Source organism: Onychostruthus taczanowskii, unplaced genomic scaffold, assembly GCF_017590055.1.
Source record: "Onychostruthus taczanowskii isolate IOZ18803 unplaced genomic scaffold, ASM1759005v1 scaffold97, whole genome shotgun sequence".
In the NCBI taxonomy this organism is placed as follows: domain Eukaryota; kingdom Metazoa; phylum Chordata; class Aves; order Passeriformes; family Passeridae; genus Onychostruthus; species Onychostruthus taczanowskii.
This window is the reverse complement of record NW_024507768.1, coordinates 545,440-562,648: the sequence shown is the minus strand read 5'-3', so window position 1 is coordinate 562,648 and position 17,209 is coordinate 545,440. Positions and strand designations below refer to the sequence as shown.

The window sequence follows — 17,209 nt, the reverse complement described above, 5'->3', positions numbered from 1 at the left end:
TAGGATTCTGTTTGTTTGCTAGTTTGTTTACAGAAATCAGTTTCAGTGTTTTTGAAAGCTGACCTTTGTGTCAAAATCCAGTTTAAATGGGAAATTTGCGACCTGCCCTTTCACATGTGTTTGGGAAACACTCCAGAGTTAATGTTTATTGATCCTTCCAGCGTCTGGGTTATTATGGGTCAAAATTTCCTGTCTCTTGGCTCATTTGAGGGTTCCCATTTCCCATCTGTTCAGCATGGGAACAGCATCTCTCTTCGAGGCTCTGTAGAATGTGGGGCAGTAAAGATATTAATTTATTGAAGAAATGACCTTATCAAAAAGTGAATCACTTCCAACGGGCTATGCCATGACGTGAGTGGCTGCTTGTCAGTCTCAGCTCTTCCCTACAGTCCAAGCCAGCTAGCCCAGCTATGATTTTTCCCTGAAATCTGGCAGGATTTGTTGGCCAGCTGGCTGTTCCCCACGGGCCAGGCTCGGGTGTGGATGTCCACAGCCCATCCCAGCATATGGCAGGGTGAGGAGCCAGGCAGGAGTGAGAGATCAGCAGGCTGGGATGGCCCCAGGAGCCGGAATGTCCCTGGCTCGGGCAGCTCCTGGGGCACGGGGAATGGGCAGGGAGTGACCCAGGAGCCCCCAGGCCGTGCAGTGTCCCTGACAGGGGTGAGAAGGGCCAGCCCAGCACCGGGTCACTGCAGCTCTCCCAAATTTAACTGATGCTGTCCCTGACAGGGGTGGCAAGGGCCAGCCCAGCACTGGCTCACTGCAGCACTCCCAAATTTAACTGATATTGTCACATTTGACCGTGGCAGTACAGTGGAAATGCCAGGGATACCCATGGCTGTTGGAAGGATCACACTGAACTTACACAATGTTTTACCCTCGGCGCATGTCAAGGATTCAGGAGCCACCTGCACGTGTACAAGGCAAGTGGCAGATGCTGCAAGCTCCTGTGCCTCTTGCAAGACACCAGACTCTGTGATCTTCTGGCAGATGAACAGGAAGAGTTTCTAGGCTCTGTTTGGCTTCTGCTAAGGACATCTTTTTGATCCATATTCCAGCCTCCGGGGCTGCTCCTGCCCCAGGAGACTGGTAAAGGAGCTCAGGAGCACAGAATAAAGAAAAGACCAGAATATTCATGCGCTCCAAACTCCTGGGAAGCTGCAAGCAAAGAGAAAAATGTGAAATATTTTCTCAGTAGGATTTCCTTACTAAGCAGCATTTTTCTCTTGCGTGTAGACAACTGGTTCAAAGCAGCACCGACACCTCATGCCAGGCCCTGCGCTCCTTGCGCTCCGTCGTGGTGTAAACCATGAGCAGATGGTGCAGTGCACTGGAAAATCAGATCTCCGAGAAAACACAGAGCCAAGAATAAAACTCCCTGAAGCACAAAGCTCCATGGTTTATTTCAGGATAAAAAGAAAAACCGAGATCCTTGGGCAAAAATTAGAATACTCCTTCAGAGTGGAGTATTCCACTTCTATGAAGTGCCTCGTTCATTCCTGATTGAGGGAACATCCATCCCTTCACAGCTGAAGGCTCATCTCATTTGTTGTCTTTCAGCTCATTGATCTGCTTTCTCCAGGCTCCCACGTGACTGCTCTTTGCTGAACTAACAAGCGTGGTTATCGCTGAATTTTCTTTCCTTTTCACTTTCTTGCACACTGACGACAAACCTTTCAGAATTTCCTCCCACTTCAGCTGCAGCATGACCTGAATTGCATCCATCCTTGTTTAAACCCACTGGGGCAGAAACAGCCAGCCACGATAGGTAAGGATGTAATGCCAGAACTTTGTCTGGTTTTATATTTGTGCACAAAGAGATAAAATAGCCCTGAAAATATTCCTGTTTCTTCCATTAAGTCTAATTTAGTGCATACAGTCTCTGCACTTGTGGCCTTTATATATAAAGTTCTGACATGCCCCAGCCTCACCATGCCCCATCCTCAAAATGAAAAGTTTTAATGGTGCTGCAGCCCAATTGCAGCTGCTGGCATTGCTCTGCCTGCACTGGAGTGCCAGGAGTAAGGACCAGGCAGCTCCTTGTGCAGCGCTGCCTTGTGCTGAACATCCATCGGATTTCCCCTCGGCTCGCTGCGCTTTCGTGACCTACATCCTGCTCATACGAGCTCAGAAAATAATTTAGCAAATCTTGGTATCGAAGATGAAACTGGGATGATGTTTATTTATTTGGAGGAAAACAAGAGGAGTGAAACACTGGCATTTCTCTCTGCAGAGCTGGAGCAGCTGCTCTGACCCGATCCTTTAGGTCTCCTTGCTTTAATCTGCAGCTGCACCCGTGCATGTGCCTGTGCTGACTCCCCCGTGGGCCTGGGATTCCATCTGAAGCCTGGGGAGCTCTCCCTGATCCTCGTGAGGAACGTGCCTGACAAGGAACCCCATCCATTCCACAGGGGGGCACTGAAACGAGCCGTAGATGGATGTAAGACATCACCACCCTCCTCCTCCTCGCCATTATTTATGAGAAGTGCAGCACCAGACTCGCTGGGAAGAGCCCACAGCTCTGTCATGACTACAGCAAAGGAGAGGATCCTGCTGCTCCCCAGATTGCTGCTCCTGGTGACTTGCCACGCAGCTTTCTTTTCCAGAGGGCGAGCGAATGCGCAGCGTGCTCGGAGTCAGTTTTTGGTGTGGATACACAGCCACTGTCTCTGCTGGGATCAATGGCCCTTCCACTGTCCTGGGCTCTACTGTACAGAGAACAAACACAGTTTCCATGGCAGTGTAAACACAAATACACCCCACGCTCCAAAGAGTGACTCACACGTGCTGCAGAGAACAGAGAAACTTCCCTGTCTTAATCTGAAAACATCTGGGACAGGAGGATGAGATTATCTCACTTCCAAAATATTCTACAAATATTATGTAAACCAGATTTGCTCTGAATAATTCCATGTCTTGGCAGATCTGAAAGACAAATCCTTTGAAGGCAAAGGAATAAGGCAAGGCTGGTGCCTGTTTGCAGTAGCAATGTCCAAATCAATAATGAATATATTCTTAAAATAGACACAACCCAACAGTTCTGGAAGCCAGTACAAACCATCCATGAGCATTTTACCTCACTATTTCAGAGTCACAACAAGAATTTAAGTGCTGGAAATGAAGAGTAGTTTTATAGGAAAAGGAGGAGATGGATAAATTTGTGGGAAGTATTTAGTGCAAGTCCTAAGTCCTGGTATTGCAGGTGTTAGGCTGAAATAGTCTGAAATAGTCTGAAATAGGCTGAAATAGGCTGAAACAGTGATCACCCTATCTGGAGCATCAGCAGCATCACTCAGAAGTCTTAGAACATCACTTGCCCAAAGCTGATACACTGATATACAGATTCAGGGGAAAATGGGTCCTGCATGGAATGAAATCAAATATGTGATGTGCACTTTCTGGCAGGGACAAAAATGTGGCCAGCACTTTCTTGGAGGAATAAAACATGCTCTCAGTGTCTATGGGAGGAAGAATTTTCCCTGGCAGGGCTTTTCTACATCCTAAAACTTTAAGGATTTTTATGACCCCAAGCTAGGGAGTTCACATCCTTCAAAATAACCTGTTATTTTACTAATACTCCAGCTCTGAAGGATGCCTCATCGGCTTCTTTTACCAGCCTAAATCCTTTCCCAGGACCTGTTCTGCCTGCAGAGTATCCAGATTCAATGTCAAGATTTGCAAAGGCTGCTCTGAGCAGGAATACCTCCTCAGGCTCTTACTGCAAGCAGGAGCAAAGCCCTGTCACGGCAGAGCTGCAGATCCCTCTTGGCGGGGCTGACAGGCGAAGGTCAGCCACGGGAAGCGAGTGCTCCAGAGTCACCGAGGTGAAGCAAGGCTGGAGGGTGAAGGTTCCCGTTTGCACTGCGATCACAGCACAGCCCGCACACAGAGCTCTCAGCAAAGCCAGGAGCAGGAGCAGGTACGATTTACTGTGGGGAAGAAAGTGAAATAACAAACAGCAGCACCTTTGTGGCTGGCAGCGCGGTGTCTGTCTCACAAACGCACAGAGAATAATCTCGGTCTCCAGATCACCTTGGCTGTGTTGCAGCCTGTGAGAAAGGGAATAAGTGAGAGAAACAGAGGGAGCAGTTCCTGCAGTGGCTCTTGGGGGCTGTTTTGTCACCTCCTCGCTGCCCTTCCTCCCCAGGAACAGTTCCCTCCTCGCGGCTCTTTCTTGTCTGTTCAAATCACATCAATTTAAAAGGGTTATGAAAGGCTCTATTTAATCAAATGTTTGTTACGTCCAGGTGTCTTTGTCTGTCTCCTTTCCCAGATTTATCCAGAGACAATTATCTCATGCTGGAGACTCTTTCCCCTTGAGGACCAATGAGAATACCCACTTAAAAATTAAAAAATGATAGGAGCAGCGGCATGCCTGTAGATCCTGTTACCTGGCTGTGCTCCCCCTTGGTGGAGGGCAGCTCTCCAGACTGGAACTGCTCTTTGTCCCGCAGGGTTAAGTGTTTGGTACTCAGGAAAATATCATCACAATAAAACATAACTGAATAGAATCTGCCAGACTGTTCTCCCCCATCAGGAATACAGACGTGAGGGATCTCAAAGGCGTGACCAAGCCTGTGATATACCAAAGCCATTAAAATTCATTTTGGCTGCCCGGCACTGTAAGAATAATGGCACAGTGTATGTGCCCGTACAGTAGAAGCCAGCGTGGAGATTTTCCAAATCCCCTTGCAGTGAATGCGGGCTGCACGTCCAGAGCCTCTGAGGCGCTCCCATCAAAGCTGATATTCATAAAGCCACCCACGATTTCAAATGAGCGGCCTACAGAGGGTAGTAATTAACGCACATACAGATTAACACATTTGCCCTTTGCTGAGTGAATACTGTGCTGTTAATTTTCCGTAGGAATTTTCTGTAGGCTCATAGAGAGCTGTGTGCCCTCCTCAGGGATGGGCACGGCCCCAGGAGCTCAGGGCGCGTTCGGACAGCGCTCCCAGGCACGGGGTGGGGTTTGGGGTGTCTGTGCAGGGCCGGGAGCTGCACTCAGCACCGATTTCGGGCAGTTCCCGGTGGCACCGAGCCCGCCGGGCCCGGCCCGTCCGAGCCGTGCCCGCTCCGCGCCCGCCCTGAGGCGGCGGCGCCGCCATGTTCCCTGCGCGGCGCCCCCTGGCGGCGCTCGCCCGACACGCGATCACGGCACCTCTCGCGAGACTTCCCCGCCCGCCCCGCCAAGATGGCGGCGCCCATGGAGGCGGCGGGCCGGTTCCGCACCCGGGACGTGCTGCTGCCCGGCGGCCCGTCCGACTTCGGCTCTCTCCTGCTGTCGCCGCCGGTGCTGGCGGGGCTGGAGGCCGCCGGCTTCCATCGGCCGTCTCCTGTGCAGCTGAAGGCCATCCCGCTGGGGCGCTGCGGGCTGGGTGAGCGGGCGGGCCGGGCGCGGGGCCGGGGCTGCCCCCGGGGCTGCCCTGACCCCCGTGGCCGCTCTTTGCAGATCTCATCGTGCAGGCCAAGTCTGGCACCGGCAAGACCTGCGTGTTCGCCACCATCGCCCTGGACGCGGTGCTGCTGGACAGCCCCGCCACGCAGGTGAGGGGGAGGAGAGGAGAGGAGAGGAGAGGGAGAGGGAGAGGGAGAGGAGAGGAAGGGAGAGGAGAGGGAGAAGAGGGGAGAGGGAGAGGAGGGGAGAAGAGAAGGAGAGGGAGAAGAGGGACAGAGAGGAGAGGGATAAGAGGGGAGAGGGAGAAGAGAAGAGAAGAGAAGATAAGAGAAGAGAAGAGAAGAGAAGAGAGACAAGGAGAAGTAGGGAGAAGAGAGGAGAGGAGAGGGAGAAGGAGAAGAGGGGAGAGGAGAGGAAGGGAGGGGAGAGGGAGCCCTCATTTCGGGGATCCGGCCCCGGGGCTCCGCGGTTACATCCCTTGGCTCTCAGCGCCATCCCGCGGCTCCGGTCCTCCCGTTTAACCCTTCCCCGCACAGATCCTGATCCTGGCTCCCACCAGGGAGATCGCTGTGCAGATCCACGCCGTGATCACGACGATCGGCATCAAAATGGAAGGCTTGCAGTGCCACGTGTTCATCGGAGGGACGCCTCTGAGCCAGGACAGGAGCAGGCTGAGGAAGTGCCACATCGCTGTGGGCTCGCCAGGTGGGAGCAGCTTTGCTGTGCTCTGTGTCCCTGCGGCCCCGCTGGGCTCGACAGCCGGCCCTGGGGGCGCTGGTGGCCGTGCCTGCTGCCATTCGCGGGGCACAGCCTCGGGGGCAGCTCAAGAATCCTTGAGCAGTTCGTTGCCAGGCGTCCGAGCTGCTCTCCCTTCGGTGCCCTGCAGGGCGGATCAAGCAGCTGATCGAGCTGGAGTACCTGAGCACGGCCAGCGTCAGGCTGCTGGTGCTGGACGAGGCCGACAAGCTGCTGGAGGAGGGCAGCTTCCAGGAGCAGGTCAAGTAAGGCAGAGCCCTCCTGGGGTGCCCCTGGGCTGGGATCGGTGCCTCTGTGTGAGTAACTGCCCGCTTGTGTCCCTCAGCTGGATCTACTCCTCCCTGCCTGTCAACAAGCAGATGCTGGCAGTGTCAGCCACCTACCCCGAGTCCCTGGCTGCTGCTCTCACCAGGTACATGAGGGAGCCCACCTTCGTGAGGCTGAACCCCACGGACCCCAGCCTTCTTGGTAAGCACACAGTCATGCCTTTGGAATGCATGGTTTTTCACAATCATGCCTGTAGAATGCATGGTTTTCACAATCATGCCTGTAGAATCCATGATTTCTCATAATCATGCCTGTAGAATGCATGATTTTTCACAATCATGCCTGTAGAATGCATGGTTTTCACAATCATGCCTGTAGAATCCATGATTTCTCATAATCATACCTGTAGAATGCATGGTTTTTCATAATCATGCCTTTATAATGCATTATTTCTTATAATCATGCCTTTAGAATGCATGTTTTTTCACAATCATGCCTTTATAATGCATGATTTCTCATAATCATGCCTTTAGAATGCATGGTTTTTCATAATCATGCCTGTAGAATCCATGATTTTTCACAATCATGCCTGTGGAATGCATGGTTTCTCATAATCATGCCTGTAGAATGCATGATTTTTCACAATCATGCCTGTAGAATGCATGGTTTCTCATAGCCATGCCTGTAGAATCCATGATTTTTCATAATCATACCTGTAGAATGCATGGTTTCTCATAGCCATGCCTGTAGAATCCATGATTTTTCATAATCATACCTGTAGAATGCATGGTTTCTCATAGCCATGCCTGTAGAATCCATGATTTTTCATAATCATACCTGTAGAATACATGTTTTTTCATAGCCATGCCTGTAGAATGCATGGTTTTTCATCATTTCACCCCTGAGTTGTTCAGTTTGTGAATATTGCTTCCCAGTGTTGATGTTGTGAATCTTGAAGTGGAATGGGAAGGTCTTTAAAGGCCCTTCCAGCCCAAACCACTCTTGTGATTCTGTATTTTTAAAATTCCAGTGAGAAGTGGAACTCTCTGCTTTTTCTATCCATTTGAAAAATGTCAGCCTTTTAAGAAAAACTGCTGCTGGAGGCTCTCACATGTGCCTGTCTGCAGTTTCCCTTCAGCTGCACTATCACATGTTCACAGAACTCTGTGCATGTTCTTATGGCAGCCCCTAATCTGTTGTTTTGCTTTCCTGCTCAGGGCTGAAGCAGTACTACAAAATTGTGAATTCCCATCCCCTCCCACATAAAACCTTTGAGGAAAAAACCCAGCACCTGCAGGAGCTGTTCAGCAAGATTCCTTTCAACCAAGCCTTGGTGTTCTCCAATTTGCACAGCAGGTAATCCACGAGGGGTAACAGAGCAGCCTGCAAGCCTCAGCTCTGAAATGCAGCCTGAGGAATGCACTGTGAAATACTGCAAATACCAGAGTGCAGCCCTTGGCTGTAGAGAATAACCTAGGAACTGGCTGGTGTTGTTAGTCCTGGGGTTTATTTCCAGTTCTCAGGGTGTGTGTTCCCTCAGGGCTCAACATCTGGCTGAAATACTGACATCCAGAGGCTTCCCTGCCGAGTGCATTTCAGGTAAATCCATTCACAGTTTTCTCATTCCACTGAAATTGTGCATAAATGTGACCTAAAATAGGAAAACATATCTTAAATCTTGCCTTGCAGGGGCTCTGGTTAAATGGCTGAGAATAGCATTTGACTCTTCATAGATTTTTAAGACTCAATCTACAAGGAAAATAATTTTTTTGTAATGAGTGACCTGAGTTTTCCAGTTTTGTTTGTTCCTTCTGTACTCATTTGGGGTGATGTTTGAGGGAGTTTCTGACTTATTTCTGATGATACAAAGCAGTGTTTTCTAGAATGTGAGATGAAGAATGTAACCTGCTTCTAACCTTTATCTTCCTAGGCAACATGAATCAAAGCCAGCGACTTGATGCCATGGCTAAATTAAAGCAATTCCACTGCAGAGTTCTGATTTCCACAGACTTGGTGAGCTGTTACTGCTTCCAAACAAGCTTTTTACAGATCCTACTTCAAATTTATTAACTGCTCTGCAGATTTTACAGCACGCAGGAGTACCGCCCGTAAAGTCCCTTGGGAGGGTCAGATTTGGCTTGGAATTGGAGAGAATTTAGATGTGCTGATGGGAAATGTGCTGATGGAGCACCACGGGCTCATTTTCGGAGTGGGGTGTAGAGATCACCCCCATTCCTCACTGCCTGCCCGTGGCAGGGGCTGCAGTGAGCTGATCCTGCTGGGGCCCATCCAGCCCCACCCATTCCGTGCTCTGCCTCAGCAACAGTCAATTCATCTGTTGTCTGCAGCTAAAAGCTGCTCCGTGGGCAGGGTGCTGGGAGTGCCAGGCGTGTTGGGGTGACTCTGGCGTGTTGGGGTGAAGCTGACATGTTGGGGTGACTCTGACGTGTTGAGGTGACTCTGGCGTGTTGGGGTGACTCTGGTGTTGGGGGAGCCCGCTGTGGTCCCTCCCACACCTGGGGCTCTGTGTTTGCTCCAGGCTCTGAGCAGTTGCTCAGCCCTCACTGCCCTTTCCTCCTCCTCCTCCCTGCAGACATCTCGTGGAATTGATGCTGAGAAGGTGAACCTGGTCATCAACCTGGACGTGCCCCTGGACTGGGAGACCTACCTGCACCGCATCGGCCGCGCGGGGCGCTTCGGTGGGCTGCGCCTGGCTGGGCTGGGCTGGGCCGGGCTGGGCCGGGCTGGGCTGGGCTGGGCCGGGCTGGGCCGGGCTGGGCTGGGCTGGGCCGGGCTGGGCCGGGCTGGGCTGGGCTGGGCCGGGCTGGGCCGGGCTGGGCTGGGCTGGGCCGGGCTGGGCCGGGCTGGGCTGGGCTGGGCCGGGCTGGGCCGGGCTGGGCTGGGCTGGGCCGGGCTGGGCCGGGCTGGGCTGGGCTGGGCCGGGCTGGGCCGGGCTGGGCTGGGCTGGGCCGGGCTGGGCCGGGCTGGGCTGGGCTGGGCCGGGCTGGGCCGGGCTGGGCTGGGCTGGGCCGGGCTGGGCCGGGCTGGGCTGGGCTGGGCCGGGCTGGGCCGGGCTGGGCTGGGCTGGGCCGGGCTGGGCCGGGCTGGGCTGGGCTGGGCCGGGCTGGGCCGGGCTGGGCTGGGCTGGGCCGGGCTGGGCCGGGCTGGGCTGGGCTGGGCCGGGCTGGGCCGGGCTGGGCTGGGCTGGGCCGGGCTGGGCCGGGCTGGGCTGGGCTGGGCTCTGCTGGGCCTGATCCTGCTGGGCTGAGCCCTACTAGCCTGAGCTCTGCTGGGCCTGACCCTGCTGGGCTGAGCCCTGGGTTCTGCTAGGATGGGCTCTGCTGGGTTGGGCTCTGCTGGGCCGGGCTCTGGGCTTTGCTGGGCCTGAGCCCTGCTAGCCTGAGCCCTGAACCCTGCTGGGCTGAGCTCTGCTGCGCCTGACCCTGCTGGGCTGGGCTCTGCTGGGCCGGCCTCTGGGCTCTGCTGGGCTGAGCTCTGAGCCCTGCTGGGCTCTGCTGGGCCTGCATTAACTGTGCTCTGTCCCACAGGCACCTTGGGGCTGGCTGTGACCTACTGCTGCCGTGGGGAGGAGGAGAACACCATGATGAAAATTGCTCAGAAGTGCAACCTGCAGCTTGTTCCTCTGCCAGGTGGGCTCTGAGCTGGGGCTGCAGCTGGGCTTGGTGCTTTCCTGTCAGTCAGAGCTTCACACGAGCCCAGGGGCTGGAGTGTGGCTGGGGTGCTCTGCTTGTAGCCCACGTTCCTCACACCCAGCTCCTGACAAGTGATGCAGTGCTGTTGTTTGTCTTGAGCAGCCTTTGGTGCCTGCTGTGAAGGAAATGTTGTGGCTCTTTAAACTCCTCTGGGAATTGTTGCTTTGTGGCCCTCCCTTGGTGTCTGACATGCAGTTTTGAGGAGTTTCTCTTGGGTTGTGCTGTGGGCTCCAGAGGGAGGGTACCTTTGACTGAGTGGCTGCTTGTTTCTCTTCTGTGCAGAGCCAATCCCCCCTGGAATGATGGAGCAGTTTGAGGAAGGGCAGGTGGAAGTTAAACCTGCAATACCCACGGCTCCTGTGGTGAACTGTGACACTATGTGTCCTGAGCCAGAGCAGCCAGTGCTGCAGCCTGTCCAGAATGGCTTTCCAGACATTCCTCAGCCTCCCTCTAACCTTCCAAGGGATAATTCTTCTGTAGAAAGGCCAAAAAATACTCCGAAGCAAAAACAGAGTAAAAAGTGGACAAAACCTGCACATGTAGAGAAAAATAGAACCCCCCAAACTTCCAGCTGTCTCAAAAAACAGAGCAACCAAGTCAAACCCATCTCCAGGATGGAGGGACAACACAGCACTCAGCCTCCAGAGGATGAGGCCTTGAAAAAAAATCTTCCCAAAATTCCATGCTTGTCTTCTTTCAAAACCCAGCTCACCAATCCCTGGAGCTTCTCAGATTTTGTTGAAGATTATGAATATTTCATTAAAGAGGGGTCAGAGAGAGAGGTGGAGATTTTAAGAAGTTACTCAGGGCCAGGAGAGCAGGGTGAGCTGCCCAGAAATGGGGATGTGGAGTGGCAAGAGATGGACCACCAGCCAGAGGCAGCAGCAACAGGAGGGGCTGTGTGTGCTGACAGCGATGGCTCGGAGAGCTCCGGGGAGTCCTTCCACAGCAGGGCCAGCAACTCCTGCTCTGAGGCCTTTTCAGACAGGCAGGAGCCAAGCCCTGTGCCCCCAGCAGCATCCTGTCCCACACCTGAGGCACCTCGGGAGCCACCCCACAGCCCAAGGCAGAAGGAAGTGAGAAAGAAAGTCCCGGAACAAAACGCTAAGCGCAAGAAAAGCCACAAGCAGCAGTGCAGTCCTGCCAGCAGCAGAGCTGCGCAGGAGAGGAGCTGCAGCTCCCGGGGTGGTGCTGCACACCAGGGCTGCAGTTCTGAGCACTGCTGGAGGTGTTACTGCGAGGCCTGGCAGAGCTACTACGCTGCAGTGTCTCACTACAGCAGGAGCTGCTGGCACCTCAGCTGCATCAGTGCCTACCACGTCAACTCGGTCTATCTCCAGGAGCTGCTCAGAGATGAGGATTGATGTCCTGGTGCTGCTGGTGGGGAGCAGGGCTGGGCAGGGCCTGGGACCACAGGGCTGCTCCAAAGGACACTGGCAAGTGTTGTTTGAGATGGAGAAAAACGGTGTCTTTGTATGAGCAGCTGTGTCTGGGGGGTGTTTTACACAGTGAGGGTGTTAAAATTTGTTAATAAAAGGAAAAGAAAGACAGCTGGATGCTCAGGTGGAATCTTTACAATCCAAAGTGAAAAAAGGATGATAAAAGGCAGCCATTGCCACGTAAGAAATGTCAGAAAGGAGAAAATGCAGAACAATCCCAGCTGGATTTCATGGAATCCCAGAGTGGTTTGGGTGGGAGGGGACCTTAAAGTTCACCTTGTTCACCCCTGCCATGGCAGGGACACCTTCCCCTGTCCCAGGGACAACTTCCCCTGTCCCAGGGGCTTCCAGCCCTGCCCAGCCTGGCCTTGGCACTGCCAGGGGTCCAGGGGCACCCACAGCTGCTCTGGGCACCTGTGCCAGGGCCTCACCCTCTGCTTGCCTTCCCTGTGGCTGCTGGGTGAATTCCCTGTGGGGCTCCATGGTCTGTTCCAAGCTGGTGATCATCCCATTTTCCCTAATTCTCTTGGTAAACATACACCCAGTTATATCCCAGTGAAGTGGCAGAGTGAAATGAGCATCTCCATGCCTGTATTGCTAATTTAAATCAGTTAATTAACGCTGTATAAATAACATTTCTACAGCAAGGTGTGCAGCAGGCCGTGTGGTGGAGGAGTTAATTATGTAGAGAATGTGCAGCAATCATAATTGGTCTGTCCCTCTGGGTGCAACAGTATCAGACTTCCCACACTTAGAGGAATGTTTAATTAGAAATGGAATTACCTATTAGTGCTAAAACTAATTGATATTTCCTGTTTGGCTTGTACAGAGCTGTCCTGGGGCAGGAAAAGATGGCAGTGCTGGCTGGCTCGGGGCGCTGGCCCCTGCACTAATTGGGAAAGTTTTTCTTTCTGTACTTTGTTCCTGCCTTCCTCCCTGTGTGTCACAAATGGCTCCAGGGAGGGGGTTCCCCTTTCTCTGCCTGGCTGGGAAAGGCCAAGACAGCATGATTGTGTTTCCAGGATGAATTTTTGCAGCTGGTAACATTCTCAGAGGGGACCCTGTCAGAGATGCCCTTCAGGATCTGCATTATGGCAGAGTGGCATCTCACTGATTCCATTAATGATTGCTTAGGGAAGAGTTAATTAGTGTTTAAATGCATCTGGAGTGGCCTAGGTCAACACCCAAAGTTCTCCAAAAGGGCCTCCCAGAAGGTTTTCGGAAGAAATTGCAGCATGCTGTTGGTATTTGTGGCACATACTCTGTTTAATCCGGGTTGGATACATCAGGTACAGCAGTGGCACAAGACTCAATACTGTAAATGATATACAAGTTTCAACAGATGCACTACAATTCCAAAAGAAGACAACAGGAAACTTGGTTCTTCTAGAAAGTTGTTCTCAAGTGAAGCTACCTGCAGTTGTGTCCAGTACATTTCGTATCTGCCCTCTGACATTTGTAAAGCAAAGCCCATTTAAAGTACGAAAATAGAAAATAATCGGGTTGAGAGCTTCTTACGACGTAGAACTCCTAAAGAAAACACCATTGCATTGGAATGCCAGACTGCTTTATCAAAAAGAGACCATCACACCGGCTTTGGAGACTCGGTTGGTCCGAGGAGCCCCCAGCAGCTCCCAGTGGTGGTGAAGTGGGGGCCCTTCCCCAGCTGGGGCTCCGGGGCAGCTCTGCTTCAGCCCGGGGAGGGGAGGGACACACGGACACACAGGACAGACCTGACTGGGGACAGGAGGAGGGGCGTGCACAGGCTCTCTGCCACCTGCTCTTGTGTTCCAGCCCAGGCTTTCTGGCACGGGTTCTGCTCCCTGAGCACGGCAGCAGCTCTGGCTCTGTCTCCAGAATTCCCTGTGGCGTTCTGGGCTGCCAGGAGCTGAGCCCCACTCGCTGCTCCTTGCTCTGCAGGATGGCCAGAGAGGTGAAAGGACTTCTTCGAGGTCACTTAGTGATTGCTCAGGAAATGGGGAGCAGAGCCCAGGCTGCTGGAGCTCAGCTCCTGATGTTCCCTGCCTTCCCTTTGCCCTGGCAGTCTGAGAGAGAGGGAATCACCTTGGACAGCGTTTTTGGCAAACACAAAGCCTAAAAGCTCGGGCTCTGAACCCGTGGGTCTACTGCAGCTGGCTCCAAGTGCTGGAGAAAAACAAGTGTGGTAAAACAAAATGCTGAGCTAGACTGGGTGGGTGAGCGATGAGGAAAAGGTGTTTCAGCCTCCTAACTTGAAAAGCAGAATTACACTTGCAGTTCAAAGGTGCTGATGTTCACCAGCTCTCCACAAGTGCTGACTTTAACTCTGCCTTAGTCCCACAGATTGAAATATTACAAAGTCCAAGGGATGTTGCAACACGTAAATTAAATGTGATTATTTTTAATTTCCTGGATTTTCTTTACAATACACATAAGATGCAACGTGTTTGCCACCTCTTCACTTTAAAAAGCAAACTCTTGAAGGAAATTTGCTTTCTTTTGCTGGTATTAATCTGATTTTCATGCACACACCTTAAGCTGTCTAGACTGGAATGACAATGCTGGCTTACAGTACAGATGCATTAGCAACAGGTTTAGGTTAAACAAGTGGCATTGATTAAATTTGGTCTTTCTGGCCAATTAAAGGAAGATGTATTTTGAATTATCCATGAGCTGTATTCCTCACTGAAGCCATGTGTGTTACTTAGGTTGTTCTTTTAAGGAAACTGAAAGCAAAAGGTGGCTTTTAGGAAGAGTCAGTGGAAGTCAAAGCCTGTGTGTGAGTGTTTTTTATCATTTGCTGCCAGCTGGGTGTGAATCCTGTTAGCAGCTCAATGCCAGGTGAGAAGAGAGGAAATCTATTGATAGCGTAGGCTGAAAATCCGTGAAAATACTTTTCCTTCAGAAAGAGCTTTGGAAAGGAACTAAAATGCTCAGAAAAAGGAGTTGCTCCTTTGATATTTTTATATTGCTTTAGGAAAATCTGAAAAAATAACGCCCTTCCACTTGCTTTTTGTACAAAGAATCCATTTTTGCCTCTTCTAAAGGAGCTTCTCTAGAGCTATAAAAGGTCTCAAGGAATGAGAGGAGGGGGCAGTGCCAGGTGCTGGTTTGTGGGTCAGGGTGGCTGTGCCAGGAGGGCTGGGGTGCTGGTGAGGCAGGGGGGCACTGGGGGCACTGGGGGCACTGGGGACAAGCCATGTGCTCCAGGGGAGGCTCTGCCTCAGGACTCCCAGGGCTGGCTTGGGCTGTTCTGGGGCTGTCCTTGGGATGTTTTTGGGGTGTTCTCGGGCTGTTTGAGGGTTCCAGTCTGGGGAGGCCCCTCTGCCCCCTGGGTCAGGAGCCAGGGGCTGTGGGGCAGCTCCCTGCTCTGCTGGGTGCACGCCCTCCCTGCCCCATTTCCAAACTGGGGGTGCTCTGCTGCTCCTGCAGGGATGGATCCCTGTCCTGTCCCTGCAGGCTGGATCCCTGTCCTGTCCCTCCAGGGATGGATCCCTGTCCCTGCAGGGTGGATCCCTGTCCCTGCAGGGTGGATCCCTGTCCCTCCAGGGTGGATCCCTGTCCCTGCAGGATGGATCCCTGTCCCTGCAGCCCCCCGAGGTGCACAGTGCTCCCCTGGTTTTCCACGAAGCAGTTCCAGGTGCTTTCCCATGCTTTACTTGGGCGACTCCAGAGGATAAAGAGAGCCAATGCCTCCATTAAAATACTTTTAGCCCTGTTCCTCTAGGCTCAGGCTTCCTTAAATCAGTGTGTTTCATCCCCTGAGAGCCTGTGCTGAGGAGCTGACCCGCTCATGGCAGAGGCACAGCCGTGGCTCAGGATAACAATTCCTGTTTTGTGGAAGCAAACAGAGGCCGTGGCAGTCGGAGCCCAAGCAGCCGGCCAGAAACTCCTGGAGCTGCTTTTCCTCCTCCTTTTTAACCTCTTAAAATGGAGTGTTATACTCCCTTTTCCAGAAAGTTTGACTGTCAGTGATTGGAAGCCCAGCAGCGCTTGGGTGAGGGCTGCCATGGTGTTTACAGAGGTGTGGCGTGCCTGGTGCAGCACTCCCCTGGGTCAGGAGTAAGAAAGGCAGCACCAAGAATCCACGGGGAACCCCTGACTCTTTTTTCTTCCTGTGCCCTGTCAGCACGGGGCATCTCACCCTCCCTCCGTGCCAGTGGAGAGGAGGATGCAAAGGTGGCAAGGTGGAGAGCAAGGCCTCTGATCAGAAGGGCAGGGGTGCTCAGGTGATGACAGTTAATGAAAAGAAAGCAAAAACTAAATTAAAACACCGAAAGAAACCTCGGTAATGGTAAGATTAACTGCAGTATAACCTCCTACAGGAAGCAGCAAAAGGCAGAGCATTTAAATCTTTCAAAACAGGACTAAACATAGTTTTGGGGTAACTATTGCAGCCCTGGAATAAATGACTGGAAGCTGGTGCAGCTGCTGGAGGCTCAGCCATAGCCCTAGGGTTCCTAGGATGTGGTAGGATTCTAAGGAGGGAATTGAGTTAATGCAGCAGCCACCACTCACACACAGCAGGAGAGCTGCCAAAGCAGGGTGCAGCTCCTATGTGTCATCAGCATTAATTATCTATACACGTGTGTGTCTGTAATTAGCTATATGTGTGTGTATATGTGCAGATAAATATTACATCGGGAGAGGGGACGGCAGATGTTAAAAAAAAAGCATCATCCCTTTGCTGAAGCAGCCTCAGACACTCCTTGAGCTGTTCCTTCAGCTCTGAAGTTGGTGAAATCCCTGCTCAGAGCAGGTCTTGCCCTGCTGGGGAGGTTTGTGCACCAGGGGATCAGCAGCCAGGCTGGCACAGGAGGAGGGCATGCTCCTCTCTGCCCTGCCTGTCCCCCTGGAAAAGGGCAGGGTGGCAGGACAGGGCTGCTCTTGGCAGGGGACCCGCTGTGTTCCAGGCATGAATTTCCCTGGAGGAATCCTTCCCAGGAAGGGGCCAGAGGAGGTGCCAGCCCTGAGCAGGGCTCAGCCCGGGGCGAGGCACCCGCAGTACCACACAGTGTTCTCAGGTTTTGGTTAGCTGTTAGTTCACGGTTGGGCTCTTCCCAAACTAAGTGTGGAGCTGGGAGTGGAAAACGCTGCCTGAAGCACACGTTAGCAAAGGTTTCCAAACTCCAGGCCTGCCCCCCTGCTCAGGCAGATCCTGTGCCGGGCCTGGAGAACTGGAACTGCTGACCTTGTCTATCCCCAAATCAACGCAGCCCGGGAGCCAGGAGGGGACAAGGGGAGCCCTCAGGCTGTGAGAAAGCCAAACACCTCTCTGTCCATGCCGGGCATTTGGCTCTGGGGTTAATTATTATCAAGTATAAATCCAGACATTATTTGGCTACTATTTACAACGGGTTACACGTCCAGTGCTAGCAAAGGAATTTCTCTATAGGAACCAAAAGTAAAAAGCATGGGCATACATTCCCAGGAACCTCTGTTGGACTCAGCAACGCTTGATGCAGTTGAGTTCAGTGCTTTCATTCTCTGCCATCTGTGTGCACAGTATTAAAAAAGAATCCTACCTTTTTTTTTTTTTTTCCTTTTTAAAAATACAGAACTGTAGTCTAGTCACACTCTTACAAGTAAGTGATAACAAAAATAGAAAGCAGATACCCAGGTGGGACTAAAACTCTACTAAAGCCTGTCTTCTTTTT

The 17,209-nt window shown here is 52.4% G+C and overlaps 1 protein-coding gene across 2 annotated transcripts; it reads left to right on the top strand.

The window, feature by feature from the left end:
• The first annotated feature begins 5,182 nt into the window (after positions 1–5,182).
• DDX20 (DEAD-box helicase 20) lies at positions 5,183–11,684 on the top strand. 2 transcript variants are annotated; one of them, XM_041427178.1, is made up of 11 exons: positions 5,183–5,378; positions 5,453–5,547; positions 5,935–6,103; positions 6,285–6,399; positions 6,480–6,622; positions 7,639–7,777; positions 7,962–8,020; positions 8,352–8,434; positions 9,015–9,120; positions 9,970–10,071; positions 10,417–11,684. In XM_041427178.1, exons 1-11 carry the CDS (start codon positions 5,195–5,197, stop codon positions 11,496–11,498), a joined length of 2,277 nt encoding a protein of 758 aa, XP_041283112.1. In that variant the 5' UTR covers positions 5,183–5,194; the 3' UTR covers positions 11,499–11,684. The 2 variants fall into 2 exon arrangements, with proteins under 2 accessions (XP_041283112.1, XP_041283113.1); XM_041427179.1 differs by lacking the exon at positions 5,183–5,378 and having other exon boundaries at positions 5,459–5,547; positions 5,958–6,103.
• Positions 11,685–17,209: the final 5,525 nt, after the last annotated feature.